This window comes from Coturnix japonica, chromosome 21, assembly GCF_054131305.1.
Source record: "Coturnix japonica strain WE chromosome 21, WE-NBRP24, whole genome shotgun sequence".
In the NCBI taxonomy this organism is placed as follows: Eukaryota; Metazoa; Chordata; class Aves; order Galliformes; family Phasianidae; genus Coturnix; species Coturnix japonica.
Genome location: NC_140683.1, coordinates 7,692,501 through 7,706,847, shown reverse-complemented (window position 1 = coordinate 7,706,847; position 14,347 = coordinate 7,692,501). Strand labels below are relative to the sequence as shown.

Below are 14,347 nucleotides of genomic sequence, written 5' to 3'. Positions count from 1 at the left end.
CCCTGGTTTGCTGTTAATTAGACTAGATGATCTTTAGGTCTTTTCCACCCTTGATAATTCTGATTTTAATCGTGGGATCACAGCGTGGGGCGGTGCTATGCTGCTCACACCACGCCCCCTCTTGCACACTGTAGTTGCTGTACTGCGGGCGGTGCCGGAGCCGCGGCCGCCATGTGCCGCTCAGCGGCGGTGCCGGTCCCGGTCCCGGTTCTGATTCTGACCTTGGTGCTGCTCTCGGCCGCCGCCGCTTGGGATCTATGGGCGCTGCGCTGCAGCTTCACGGCGGATTGCGAGTGTGGCTTCAGGCCCGATCTGCGCGGTTAGGTTCCGGTTCTGGTTCGGGAGCGAGAGCGGGGCGGGGAGCTGTGAGCTGTGAGCTGTCAGCTGTGTGTCAGCTGTGAGCTGTGAGCTGTGTGCTGTGAGCTGTGAGCTGTGAGCTGCGAGCTGTCAGCGCATCGGTCGGTAAAGGATTCGCTTTTGCCGCAGGTCTGGAGTGCGAGCTGGCCGTGTCCCTGGTGGGGCAGCCCCTGGTGAGGCAGCAGCTGATGAAGGGGCTCAGGCAGTTCGTGCAGCAGCGCAGCCCGCAGAAGCCCCTCGTCATGTCCTTCCACGGCTCCACCGGGACGGGAAAAACCTTCGTCAGCTCCATGTTGGTCCGGCATCTCTTCCCCGAGGGGCTGCAGAGCCCCCACGTGCATCAGTTCTCCCCTGTCGTGCATTTCCCCCACGCGGAGCACGTGGAGCGGTACAAGGTGAGCTCGGTGTCGGCTGCGTGTGCTGCAGCTCCGCGCTGCACCCTCCGACAGAGCCTGGAGCAAAAGCTCCACGCAGCGGCTGCACGATCGTCCTTGCTGTCATATCCCCCCCCTTTCAGTATTTACACGGCCCTTTGAATGCACAGCCGAAGTGTTTCCCTTAGTGCCATTCACCTGGAGTTGTCCCTTTGCTTTGAAAACAGCTCAATAGCTGGGGGAAAAAAAAACAACCTCTGTATTGCTGGACTTGATAATTCCCTGCTCACCCAACAAGGAGCTCCAAATCAGCGTAACATGCAGCTGCAGCAGAAAAGGAGGTGGCAACAGGTACATCTCCCTCCCAGTAGCTGGGAGCTGTAATGCAATGAAAGAGAACGGAGGGAGCTGTAGGAGGCTGAATACCCAGCTTTAGTTTGCTGCCTCCTTCTTACTGCTTTAAATTTGCAATAGACCTATAATAAATGGCACAGGTAAGTCATTGTGCCAGGCCCAGGGCCAAGCAGCCTGCCTATGGGATGGCTGTTCCTGCTCTGAGTAGGTGATGCTGTACTGCTGCTTCTGTGCTTCACATCAGCCCTTGCAGTGCAGTAGCTCAGCCCTCCCCTGTTGCTTTATGCTCTGGTTGGTATCTTTCCTAGGAGAATCTGAGGCACTGGATCCAAGGGAACCTGACAAACTGCGGACGGTCGGTCTTTCTCTTTGAGGAGATGGACAAGATGCACCCGGGCCTGATTGATGTGATTATGCCATTCCTGGGACCCTCGTGGGTTGTGTATGGGACCAACTACCGCAAAGCCATCTTCATCTTCATAAGGTGAGAGGCCCATGTGCCAGGTGGGGCATCACAGGGCATTCCAAGGCACTGCTGCTCACGTGGGCACAGGACGATGCCGACTTCAGAGCACACTTTCCTTTTGCTTTTCCAAGCATTGAGCTGCAGAAACCAACAGATGTCATTTCATTTCCTCATGAAATTGGAGCATCCCCTTCCTGTTATTTGCTTGCCTTTACAGGAGTCCTTTTAGGCCAGGCAGCAGGACAAGCTTGGACTGCCCTCGTGCAGGCTGGAGGGTGGCAGATGCCACCTCTGTCCCGCAGTACCATTTTCCTGGGTAGTAAGTCGTCTCACTCTTGTGCAGCAATGCGGGAGGAGAGCAGATCAATGAAATGACACTGGATCTCTGGCGTGCCCACCAGGACCGGGAGGAGATCAGCCTGCAGGACATGGAGGCAGCCATCTCCAAAGCTGTGTTTGAGAACCCTCAGAGTGAGTGCAGCTCTGCAGTGTTTCAGTTGGGAGCAGAGCCCAGCAGAGGGAGCCAGGCCCACTCCAAACAGCTTCAGATGCTCTCTGGGATCTCCTAAGCAAACAGAAGGGGACAGGGATTTGAAGGGAAAGGAATTGTGAGCTGCTCAAGGTTTTCTGGCAGAGGGATGGAACAGCCCGCTTCCCAAAGCTGCAGATCCATTAGCATGCTTAGCAAAGTTCTTTGGAGAAAATACATATTCAGACAAAGTATAGCAAAAGGCACAGCACACTCACTGAAAAGGCACTGAAAAGCATCAATCCCTGCTGCCTGCTTGGATCCTTGCTTTGTCCTTGTCACAGAGCAGAGCTTAAAATCAGAGCAGTTCAGCTAAATCTAACCATTCCCGGGGAAAGACAAATCTGTCTGGGGAAGGAGTTGACAACTGATTGGTTTAAGACCTTGTACAAAATGAGATATGTCTTCAGCCGAGTATTCTGGCTTCAGCTCTTTGAATTCCAGGGACCACAGACACCCAAAGTAAAATCTTCTGTCTCCTCTTTCACCTTTGCAGGTGGATTCTGGAAATCTGGGATCATTAACGAACACCTCATTGACTTTATCGTGCCTTTCCTCCCACTGAAGCACCACCACGTAAAGCAATGCGTCATCAATGAGCTTGTGCAGCAAGGGCTAGAAGTACGGCAGGATGTCATCCAGGAGGTGGCTGACAGCATCCCCTATTTCCCAGAAGAAGAGAAATTATTCTCATCAACAGGCTGCAAAACTGTGGCCTCTCGGATCATTTTTTTCTTCTAGCCTTGCTCAGATCCATAGGGGACATATACAGGGCTGTAAAGCTGCAGACTGGAATGAGCACCAGGAGCTCTGTGTTACCATGCAGTAGCACAAATGCTCTCCTGTTGGATTTATCTTTGCCAGCCCTAAGGGTGCTATTGCGGGATGTAACTGTGGGAGCAAGTGCAAGTGGTTTGATTTAAAGCACTTTGTGGTTTATTCGGTGTCCAGGTGAAGGTGGAGATGCTCAGCCTGGTGCACCACTCAAGTCCTATCTGTGATGGAGAGACTGCAGCATCAGGGAGGTTTCTTACCCTGTCAGCAGCACCGACCTGCAGCTCTCTCCTCTTCTGCCATCCAATGCATGAAGATTCTGAGCCAAAAGAAGAATGATTTTGTTAAAACACATTATTTTAGCATTTTCAGAGCCATGTTTTTAAGCATGGTGGTACCTCAGTTAGTGGGTACAATGTGATCATGCTGGTGCTGACTGCTGCATTGCTGGCTGCTGAACACCCTCAACATTATACATTCGATATTACATTAAAGTTTTCATTTCAGGGATGTTTTAGAGCCAATTTCTTTGCAGTTTCACTGTGAACAGATGCTGGCCTTCCTCCTCCAGCTTCTTGGACAGCCATTGGAGGAACAGCCTCAAATGCAGCCTGGGAGCTGGTCCACGTACAGACCATCCTGCCTGCAGCAATGGTGGTATTTCTAATGATTTTAAATAAATCTTGTATGAAATAAATGGTTGTCGTTCTTTATCCTCCCCCCCAACCAAGATGGCGGCGTTGCCCGGAAACAAGATGGTGATGTTGCCGGAAGTAAGAGCTGAGACGCCATCAACAAAGATGGCGGCGGGGCGGTGCCTTGTTGGCTGAGGTCCTTGCAGATACATAGTTCGGCGTTGTTCCGTGTCGGGGTCACTTAGAGGCTAACGGGGGGATTTGTCCTTCTCCTCGGGAGGACACAGCGGGGTCTGGCCTGTTTGTGCCCTGCAGAGTGCTTGGACCCCCGTGGAAGGTGACAGTGTTGCCCCATCTCAGCGCCGTGCTGGCAGTCCCAGCTCTCACTGACCCCTATAGCTCACGTTGTCCCGCTCCAGGCTCTCCCCTTTTCCTCCTCCCTGACGCTGTTTGGCAGCTCAGCGAACATGGAAACAATCAGCGTGGCCGCCAGCCCTGGCAGGAGCACACGGTCCTGGCAGGAGCACACAGCCCTGGCGCAGCCCAGCACAGCCTCTTCCAGACCCGTGTTCCTTGGAGCCGGGCCCTCTATGGCCAGGGAAGCACCTTCCCCTCACCCTTCAGCTGCCTGCAGGGGACCAGCGCCTCCTGCCCCATCACCTCAGTCCTTCCCTGAGGTCCCTGCTGGTGGCTGCAGCCTCACTCAGAACATCTGCCCCCTTCCCCACTGTGCAAACATCCCCTTCCCCTCATTACCTGTTGGTTCCCTGCATCATGGATGTGCAGTAAGGGTTTCCCAGCTCACCATGGCACAGAAAGGCTGCTTGGAATTTCCTACCTCACCAGCAGATCAGTCTGCTCCCACGGAGCTGGAGCAACCAGTGGGGAGGTTTCAGGCCGTCATAGTTTCTGAGTTAGGTTGTTGTCTGCCAAAACATTAAGAGTTTTTAAGAGCTCCTGGCCGGCTTTGTTACAGCTCTCCTGCCAGAGCTGCTAGGGAATGCCTTCTGCCCTCCAGCACCACTCCAGCATCCCAAAAGCTGAGTGTTCTGTGCATGTGTCCTGTCTGTGCTACAAGCTGCAAGCACAGCAGCTCCATGCCCGCAGCCCTACAGGCACCCTGGGACCTCACAGGGCCCCATATAGTGCAGTGCCACTGCCACCCCCTTCCTCTGCTCCAGCCTGCACCCAAACTTCTCAATTCCCAATCTCCTCACCCTGCAAGGTCTGCATTCAGGGTACCCACAGCCAAAGAAGCAATACAGAGGAGAGCATCAGCTCTGTGGACTTGGCAAGAAGCTCAGCTCCCCCCAGCCCACCCGTATTAGGATCCATTGCAGTGTTTTCAAGGAACTTGCTTCTCTCCCCCAGTTTCCAACCAAGCATTGCCCTGCAGTGCTCAGTTGCTCCAGGAACTTGAAGTTTTAGCTCAAAACAAACAATCCCTGGCTCTTGTAAAGCAAACACCCTTCTCCAAATCTGGCCACTAACGTGACACACGCCAGAGCCCAGCAGGACTCAGCTGCACATCCCAGTGCTCAAATTAGCAAAAGGTTTTCAGTCCAAAGGCCAAAACCTCTGCTGAGAACAGCAGAACAAATGAGGGAAGGCATCGGTATTATCTGAGGGCAACTCTGCCCAGCACAGCCTGCAGCCAGGGACGTCGGCTCCAACACAGTTGGCTTTAATCCTCCTGGGCTTCAGCCCAGATATGGAACAGGCAGGGATGGCAGGAGGCCACACGTGAACCTTCAGGGCCTTCCTTCCCCCCTCCTCCTGCACAGCAAATCCATGTGATGTCCAAAAAACAGTTTGCACTACTCAGGAGAGTACAGAGTGGAACACCAGGGTCTGGCAGCCCCTCTGTCTGTCTGGGCACCATCTTGCCAAGAGCCCCAGGAACAAATCCCACTTTGGAGAACCCCAGGGATGGGGGGAGAACCTGATCAACAATGCCCCCCTGGGTCACAACGCCTGGTCCCTATGGAGGAAAGCAGTGAACATCCCTGCTAAAGGTCCAGACAAGAGCAAGCCCTCTGCTCACTGATGCCTTCCATGGGTGGGTGAGGAGGGTCCGGCTGCTCCCAGGGTGGGGGTCCATGTCCAGCACCCTCAGAGCTCATCGTGGGATGCAGAGCGGAGGTACCCCCCTCCATCCCGGGGGTCCCTCAGGGTCTTCTGTGAGCCCACCCAGCCTGTCTGCTTGGAGTCATCATCCCAGATGGTGGAGGTCTCTGTGTCACTCAGCCAGTTGCTGTCCCCGGCGTAGTGGGTGGGATACACCAGGAGTGGGTGAGCTGAAAACACCTGCAGGTCCCGTGGGGCAAAGTGCCGCTTGTAGTCCTCACTGGGGAGAGCGGGAGGAGAGGGACACATGAGGAACGATAGAGAACACAGCAATGGAGTGGGTGCATGGGGGGTGGCACTGCTTTGGGAGTAACATTAGCACCAGGGATGCTGTGTGCTCAGAGTGCTTCCCCCCCCACCCTTCCAACCCTTCATTTTGCCATCCCGCTCTCCCCTTTTCCCATGTCCTCTCCCCCAGTGCTTGTGCACCCCCACCTGGATCCCCACCCCATGAGGTGCCCCCTATGAGCCCTCTGCACAGACCAGCCCCACACCCCAGCTCCATCCCCGCCGCCCCGTGCTGGCAGGGGGCCACTTTCCAGCAGCCGGCAGCCAAGCAGGGGAATGAGCTCATGCTGCAGATGTTTTCCTCCAGCCGGGGTGGAGGGGAGAGATGGGGTGGGATGGTGGCAATGGAGAAGAACCACATGTTCCCACAGCAGCGCAGCCCTGCTCCTTACTTGGGGTGCTTGTCGTACATGATGGGCAGGAACTCATCCACCGGCAGCATTTTGGAGAGGGGCTCAGCAGCCAGCAGCTTCTGTGCGCCACGGAGGGAGATGGCGTATGCCAGTGTCCAGTAGGAATACCCGGCTACCACCAGGTTCCTGACACCCTCCACAGGAGCTTCGTCCTCTGCATTCACCTGCTTCCTCCCCAGGTAGCTGTAGGATGAGCAATCAGAGCCGGTCCAGCGCCCACCCCGTGCCCCCCACCCCCAGTACCTACACGAGGTCCCAGTCGTGCCGTGCCCCCTCCAGTTCTTCCATCAGCCGCTGCAGCCGTGCTGGGAAGGACACCTCAAAGCGCACGTCGTCCTCAAAGACCAGCACCCGCTGCAGCCCCTGGGACACGATCTGTGGGGAGGGCACAGAGCTGCTGACCCACACTGGCACTGCACTGGGCCATACTGGGTTATACTATGCCATCCTGGGGACACCCACCCTGAAGGAGAGACCCTCTCCCCAGGTTACGCAGAGAGAACCGATGCTGTACAGAGCGTCCCCACCCCGTGCTGGTGCCCCTCAGCCCCATACCTCCTTCCAGATGTTGTAGTGGCTCAGGAAGCATCCGACCTCCCCCTTGGTGAGCGTGCGGCCAGAGAAGGGGTCATAGTACCCTGGCAGCAGGTCCACCCCCAGCACCTTGATGTCACTGCTGTTGAGGGTGCTGCAAGGTGAAGGGGTGGGTCAGCACGGTGTCCCCAGCACCCAGCTCCCTCCCAGGGTGACACTACGTGGTCACCTCCCATCCACCGCGTCCACCACTCGTGCAGCAATCTCCAGCTCCTGCAGGGACTCCAACATCCGCCGGCGCCGGTCCGGCCGCCGCACCAGATTGATGAGGAAGATCTGGGGAGGAAGAGGAGAGTCCCACCAGGGCACGGGATGGGGAGGGGGACATCAGTGTGGGACAGGGGACGTGGGGTTGGCTGAGCACCAGGGCAGGAGGTGCGGAGGGGAGGCTCGGTGGGCACTTACTTCATCAAAGCCCATTTTGGTGAGTGGTTTGGGTGGGACCGAGATGTGCCTGGAGCGCTGCATGGGGGGACCATCCACTGCAGAGAGATGGAACATCCCTTCCATGGAGCCCGCAGCCCTCTGTCACTGACAGGAACAGCACGGGGACCCCCTGGAGCTCACCCATGGCCTCCAGCGTGAGATGCACAAAGTTGATGCGTTCATCCTCCAGTGTCTGGTGGGCCTTCACAGGGACATTGATGTAACCAAAGCGCTGCTGGTTGCACACATAGACCTCAGCACCTGCAGGAGAGGGGGGTGAGCACCACACAGGCTGAGCCCAGCCCTGCCCGGACCCCCGACCCTCACCAGCCTCCTGGCAGGAGTAGGCAAAGACAATGATGTCGTCGAAAGCCCAGGTGTAGTTGGGGTGGGGGGGGTAGAAGGCCAGCTGTGCCGTGTCCTCCTTCCTCAGGTCAATCAGGAACGTGGCATATACCATGGGCACAGCAAAGCAGCCCCGGCGCTGCCGGTTCTTGGTGGGGAAATAGTCGGCAGTGCGGCGATAGAAGCCCTGTGACACAGTGTGACAGTGACAGTGACCAGGACACAGCGCTGGGCAGCCCCCCAGGGGTTCTGTGCTGTACCTGGGGCGTTATCCCGCACCAGAAGTTGGAGTAGAAGGTCTGTGAGTCCAACATCGGGGCCACCACTGACTTGTTCTGTGCCATGAGGAAGGTGAGGGTCTGGTTGTTGGTCAGGATGCTGTCTGTGTCCACAAACTGCAGGGACAGAGCTGGTGCTGGAGGCACGGGGACACCCACAGCTACACCCCATGTGTCATGGCACCCGCATGCTGCCTTGTCCCTACCAGGATATAATCTGCCTGCAGCCCCCGGGCGTAGCTCAGAGCCTCCTGCTTCAGCCTCATCAGGTTCTCATAGCGTTTGTCACTCCAGTGCTTGGGGCCGAGCTCGTCGGGGTAAGAACTGTGCAGTGGGAGGAAGGCAGAGGGTTAACGGCACCAGCTGGGAACGCACAAACTCAGTGCACACACTGCATGCCGTCCGCCTGAGTCAGCGCTGAGCTGAGCTGGCAGCAGCATGCAAGCAAACCAGCGTGTGCATGCAGTGGAGAACTGCAAGGAGGGGGGGTGTAATATGGGGTTGCCCCCCCCAGCCCCACCTGGGCTCCTCTTCTGCCTTCCATGCCACTGAGTGGTAATTGCTGCCCACTGCCTGCAGCCACTCCTGCAGCATCGCTGTCGTGTTGTCTGAGTTGTGGTCTGTTGCACACCTGGGGGGGGGACACACATCAGCCTGCAGCACTCAGGGTCCCCCCAAGGCACAGACCCCTCCCCTGCCCTACCACACCAAGGGGCTGAGCAGCAGAGGGGAGCAGGGCTCACTTGGAAAAGCAGCGTGTAATTTGGAGGAACCACAGCTGCGTTCGCCAGGGAGGGAAAGGCAAAGGGGTAATTTCTTCCCCACTGCTATCCTGTGGCTCCCGCTTGCTCTCAGCCCTCATCAGCTTCCCACCCCGTTCCACCACTCCTGCCCCACAGCCACTGGCTGGGTGTGGGGCAGCAGGACCAAAGCAGCCCCTCAGCTCCCCCCAGCACAGCCTCCCCCAGCAGGACCCCTCCCCGCCGGCCCCCACCTCATCCCCCATAAAAGTTTCCACTCCAGCATGTGGCGGCTGTAAAGGAGCGGGGAAGAATAGGAACAGGGGCTCCACTCCCACCCTCCACATGGCATAAAAGGGGCTTTTGGGGGTTGTGCTGGGCAGTCTTCACGGGGAGAGGGAGGCAGCGCCCTTCCCTGAGAATGTGGAGAGCCCCCACCAGCCCTGGGTGCTCCCTCACACACACCAGCCCTACCAGTCCAGGAAGGAGACAGTGGGGGTCTCCGTTCCCCCTGCAGTGCTGTGCCCCCATCCCGGTGCTCCCACAGCCGCTGCAGTGCCCCCCACACAGCCACAGCCCCTCTGTGTCCACGGAGCTGCCACCACCACGGGTTCCCCGCACCCCAGTGGGATCCCCGTGCAGTCCCCACTCCTCCAGGTCCCCATTCCCCAACCCTAGAGAGGATCCTGAAGGAATGGGGACACCCTCCTAAGGTCCCCGTTCCCCTCAGATCCCTGTCCCTGTGTCCCCCACCCCCTAGAGCCCCCATTCTCCCCCTACTCCGAATCTACCGCTGCCCCAGGACTCCCACTCCTTCCACTCACCCCTTCCCCCCCACCGCCCCCATACCCCCCGAGGAGCTGGAGCTGCTCCCGGTGCCCCCACCCTCACCATAGCGCGATGTCCCTCGCGGGGAAATCCAGGCTCTCCAGAGCCCCCAGGCAGTGCGGCAGCGAGTGCTGCGCGTTGCGGGCCAGGAGGGCCAGCACCACCCGGGGGGGTTCGGGGCCGCCCCCGGTGCTGGTCCCGGTCCCGGTCCCGGTGCCCAGCAGCAGCAGCAGCACGAGCGCAGCGCAGCGCAGCGGCCCCATGGCGGAGGGCAGCGGCGGCGGGCGGGGACGGGGCGGGTCCCGAGCACGGGATGGGCCCCCGCCCCCGGCCCAGCCCCTACAGGGACCCCCGCCCCCGACACGGGGAGATGGAAGGGAGGACGAGGGGTGGGGGGCACTCCGAGACTCGGGCGGGGGAAGGGAATTCTTGTTATTATCTTTATGTTAAATTAAAGCCGGCATCACCGAGCACCCCAAAACCCGACTGGGATGACAGGCAACTACAGGGCTGCCCCCTCCCCCTGAGGTCCCTACAGTGACTCTGTACATCCCTGTGTTTCCCCTCGGGCTGAGGTCGGGCGCTCAGCACAGCAGGGATGGTGGGGGCGGTTGTGGGCCGGGGGTCTCAGCCCGTTCATTCCCGAGGTGCCTGACCCCAACGAGGCGCTTTCCCCCCAGCCCCCGGCTGAGCAGTTGGAGGCCTCACTGCATTTGCAACGTGTCCGAGCTGCCAGCCACCCCTCGGGACACTGGGCCAAAAATGCTGGTTAACCCCAAAGCCATAAATGCAGCGCAGTCTGGGAGGGGCCACGTCCCACCGAGGAAGCGCCCATCAGCTCCGACCCACAGCCCCGACCCACAGCCCCGACCCACAGCCGTGCCGTGCAGCCCCGTGCTGCCCTACGGACCCCACTGCTCCGCCTGGGGGTCGCGGTGTGTCACCAAACCTCGCACCCACCCCACGTGGGTCCGCCGCCGTCACGTCCCGCAGCTCCATCCCGTTGTGCCGCTGGCTCGTCTGAAATGCGCCCGAGGACGGAGGGATCCAACCGCACCTGGAAGAAGGAAAGAAAATGAGGGCGGGGGGCACTGGGAGCATCAGAGCGCCTGGAAGCGCTGCTCACAGCCCCAGGTCAGGGCAGTGTTTTGAGGACGTGGTCTGTGGCGGAGCCCCCCGGCTCCTCACAGCGATGCTGAGGGGCTGCGGGATCCCAAACCCCGCACGGCCCGGAGCTCCCGGGGATGCTCAGCCCCGATCTCCCGAATTGCTCCGCTCTGCGCGGCCGCTGCTGCCACCTCCCGGCCCTGCGGGGTGAGACGGGGCCGTACCGGGCTGCGGGGCCGGTCCCTGCCTCGGGTCTGCAAAGTGCGGCCCCACAGCCCTTCACTCCTATAACCCCACACGTGTATCCCTACATCCCTATATATCTGCCACCCTACATCGCTTCTTCACCCCCGCATCCCTCTGCCTCTACGTGGCTACATCTCTCCATCACTCTACACCATCATCTCTGCATTCCCACATCCATCTATCCCATATATCCCCATGTCCTGACATCTCTCTACCCCTACATCCATCCATCCTCATATATCCCTGCATCCTTCCGATCCTACACTCCTCTGACCCCTCACTCCATTTCTCCTACATCCCTCCAGTTCCACATCCCCGCATCCCTCCACCCTTATTTATCCCTATGCCCTTCTAACCCTACAGCTCCACATCCCCTGCACTCCTCCATCCCTCCACTCCCACACACCTCCATTCTCACCCCTCTAACTCCCTGCATCCCCTCCCAGGGGTCACGGGCAGTGAATGGGAACGACACAGGAGGATTTTGGTGCCAGAGCAGGACTGGAGAGCTCTGGTTCCCAGAAGGGCAGAGCTCCAGCAGCTGGGCAGAATTTCTCCCCTGTAGAACACCCTGTAGGTTCACCCCAACCCATCACATCACACTGTATCCCCTTGCATCGAATCTCATCCCATTGAACCCTATCCTATCACATCTTATTGCATTGCATCCCACCCCATTGCATCCTATTGCACTGTCTGCCATTGCATTGCATCCCATTGTATCCCATCACATCCTATCACATTAATCTCATCATATCCCATTGCATCCCACTGCATACTATTGGGACCCATCCCATCCCATCCCATCCCATCCTATCATGTCCCATCCTATTTCATTGCATGCCATTGCATCCTACTGGGTTCCATGCCATTCCATTCCATCCCAAAATGCACTTTCCCACCCAGCCTCCAGGACAAATCACATATAAAACACAATGTTATTCCCTGTGGGCTGTAAGATCTCCCCCCTCACCATCTCCTTCCATCCCACCAGCATCTCCCTGCCCTCCTGGGCTGATCTGGTGCAGCTGAGTGCTGAAATCAGAGCGGGGCTGTGGGCAGCCCATCACTCCTCCACTTACCCCACCCCCACCTGGCCCAGGAGCTCAGCCCCCACCCCTGCAGCCCCGGCTCAGCCCCAGCCTGGCACTGACCCCCCCTTATGCGCAGTGAAGTTTCCATCCATATGTTTTCCTTTTATTTCCCAGTCACTTTTGGCTGCAGGGCTGAGGTTTTGGCCATCCTCACCTCCTGTCTCCACCCCTTCCGTCACATTCATTACGTTTCTCAACAAACCCTTCACAAAGCTCCAGGTTCCTCCAAAAGGTTCAGATGTGGGCACACAAAACACCAATCGATACGTGAAGATACACCTATAGAAATAGAACCACTGAGACTCTGCATGGCCGGAGGTCGACACACACCTCCCAGCCTCTGATAATCCCTTGTTTGTGAACTTATTCCAGAGCAAAATCTCTCCCTGACACACCGGGTGTCCTCACATGTCCCCAGAGCAGCCCCATATGGGGAAACTGAGGCACCTCCCCCCTGCTCCCACCCCCACCCCGCAGCCCCATTCTCTGTTCCACCACCTCCAGCTGTTGGGTAGATCAGGGCTGGGCTCTCCTCCCGTCAGTTCTCTGCTTCCAGCTCTGTTAAACCCATCCACTGCACTCCTCAACAGCCGGGTAAAAATAACAGCCATGAGCCCAGAGCTTCTGATCCTCATCGCCCAGCTGGGAAAATCCAGGGGGATTTGGGGCCACCCAAGAGGAGCAAAGGGGGGAGGGGGCAGCGGGGGCTGAACCCTGTGCTGGCCATGGGGCGTGGGGGGAGCTGTGCTGATGTAAATGGGACAGAAAATCACCACTGTGTCCTGGGATGTCAGCCCTGCTTGTGGTGCTGTGAGTACCGGGGGGGCTGGGGGGGCACAGCCTTCTCCAGGGCCTGTCACAGCTGGAGTGGGGACGCTCTGTGCCGTGGCACAGCTGTGCTCCAGCCAAGTGCTGTCCCTGCAGGTGGGACATGGGATGCTCAGCCCCACAAACTGCTCCCTCGGGCTGGACCACACCTGCATTCCCAAATGGGACCCGCTGAGGGCACAGAGACAGCGCCAAGAGAGGGGAAATGGAGGCTGGGAACCAGGGGGATGCATCTCCTGAACCCCAGGCTCAGCCTTGGGACACGACACCAGCAAACCGCCGTGTACCCAGCCAAAAATCAGAGGGACACCTGGCCCCGAATCAGGGCTTACACCACCAGCACATCGTTCCCAAAGCAGAGATGCCACCTGCACACCTCCAGGTCCCCAGCACCGGGCTGTCCTTGTCCCAGGGTGGCAGTGCCAGCCCCAAAGAGCTCCCCACCCTCCATCCCCACCGCATCCCTTGGACGGTGACATCAGAGCGCTCCAACCGGCACCGACGGGACCGGTCCCCCCCGCGAGGCGCTGACCCGTGCGCTGCCGTCCCCTCCGTCCCCTCCTTCCTCTCCCACCCACCGGCACTTCGGGTCGGCCCCGTCCCAGCCCGGGCAGCTGTGACCGAAAACAAAGCTGTCCCCGCACAATGCCCTTCTGTCCGCTCCCAGATGCTGACCGCTGGGGTGGACAGCGGCCGGGCTGGAGGCATTGAAGGGCCGTGCCAGGCCCCTGCTGGCAGGGGACAATGTTGGCAGTGATGGAGGGTAGGTATTTCAAAAGGTTTTGTTTTCGGCTGACCCGCCGAGCCAGCGTGACCCCGCAGCCCCCCACCCACCCGTGCTCCTCCGTCCCCATAGAAGCCGGCCACATTCCTGACCTCGGGGGGGAAAAGTTTAAAAACTCCTAGCGAGGAGACAATGCCGGTGTCACGGCATTGATTTAGGAGGGACTCTTTCCATCACAAAGGCGAGACAAAGGCGCTCGGCGCTGGGAAAGGGGCTCCGGCTCCCGGCTCAGGAGCGGGGCCGACGCTTTGTGCGTGGGGATCCGTCCTCCCGAGTCCCACCGACCGCCACGGGGATCCCTGCGGCCACCGCGGGGTCCCCACCGCTCCGTGGGGTGGCCCCGACCTCCCGCAGCCCCGACCCACGGCGACCCCCCCCCAAATCACAACCGGCCCCAAATCACCGCCTCCCTTAGCGCCCAACTCACGGCATCGCAGCGCAGAGCTCAGCGCACGTCCCGGATAGAGGCAGCGCTCTGAGGCCGCACTGAGCGCTTTTCTTTTGCTCTCTTTCTTTTTTTTTTTTAACAGGAGAAATATTTTTCTCCGGTGCTGGACGGCGCTGCCGGGGCTGGAATTGCGGCCATTGGTTTCCTCGCTCTCTCCTCGCCCTATTTATTTCTTTTTTTTTCCTGGCAGCTGTGGGCGGATGGGAGCTGGCGAGGTGCAGCTCCTGGGGCTGGGAGGCATTCCCTGCTCAGAGCGGGGCAGCAGGAAGGGGGGAGGTTTGTAGATAGAGGTGGGGGATCAAAGCGGATCCA

At 58.9% G+C, this 14,347-nt stretch overlaps 2 protein-coding genes across 4 annotated transcripts in view; one reads left to right on the top strand and one right to left on the bottom strand.

Moving 5' to 3' along the window:
• Positions 1–136: 136 nt before the first annotated feature.
• On the top strand, positions 137–3,551 carry TOR2A (torsin family 2 member A). The gene is made up of 5 exons (XM_032448169.2): positions 137–319; positions 487–752; positions 1,394–1,569; positions 1,895–2,022; positions 2,577–3,551. Exons 1-5 carry the CDS (start codon positions 172–174, stop codon positions 2,819–2,821), a joined length of 963 nt encoding a protein of 320 aa, XP_032304060.2. The 5' UTR covers positions 137–171; the 3' UTR covers positions 2,822–3,551.
• A 1,601-nt stretch (positions 3,552–5,152) lies between these two features.
• CERCAM (cerebral endothelial cell adhesion molecule) overlaps positions 5,153–14,347 on the bottom strand; it is a 9,429-nt gene continuing 234 nt past the window's right edge. The window contains exons 1-14 of one of the 3 annotated variants that reach the window (XM_015879308.3): positions 14,015–14,347; positions 12,130–12,254; positions 10,489–10,585; positions 8,481–8,591; positions 8,167–8,284; positions 7,943–8,077; positions 7,665–7,869; positions 7,479–7,598; positions 7,317–7,393; positions 7,081–7,187; positions 6,873–7,005; positions 6,565–6,692; positions 6,297–6,500; positions 5,153–5,836 (exon numbers count right to left, since the gene is read on the bottom strand). The exon at positions 14,015–14,347 is cut by the window's right edge and continues 234 nt beyond it. In XM_015879308.3, coding sequence (XP_015734794.2) covers positions 5,602–5,836; positions 6,297–6,500; positions 6,565–6,692; positions 6,873–7,005; positions 7,081–7,187; positions 7,317–7,393; positions 7,479–7,598; positions 7,665–7,869; positions 7,943–8,077; positions 8,167–8,284; positions 8,481–8,554 — 1,536 coding nt within the window. In that variant the 5' untranslated portion in view covers positions 8,555–8,591; positions 10,489–10,585; positions 12,130–12,254; positions 14,015–14,347 and the 3' untranslated portion in view covers positions 5,153–5,601. Of the gene's footprint in view, positions 5,837–6,296; positions 6,501–6,564; positions 6,693–6,872; positions 7,006–7,080; positions 7,188–7,316; positions 7,394–7,478; positions 7,599–7,664; positions 7,870–7,942; positions 8,078–8,166; positions 8,285–8,480; positions 8,592–9,591; positions 9,808–10,488; positions 10,586–12,129; positions 12,255–12,473; positions 12,630–14,014 lie in introns of those variants that run through there. The other 2 variants (XM_085521465.1, XM_015879307.3) reach the window with 2 other exon arrangements.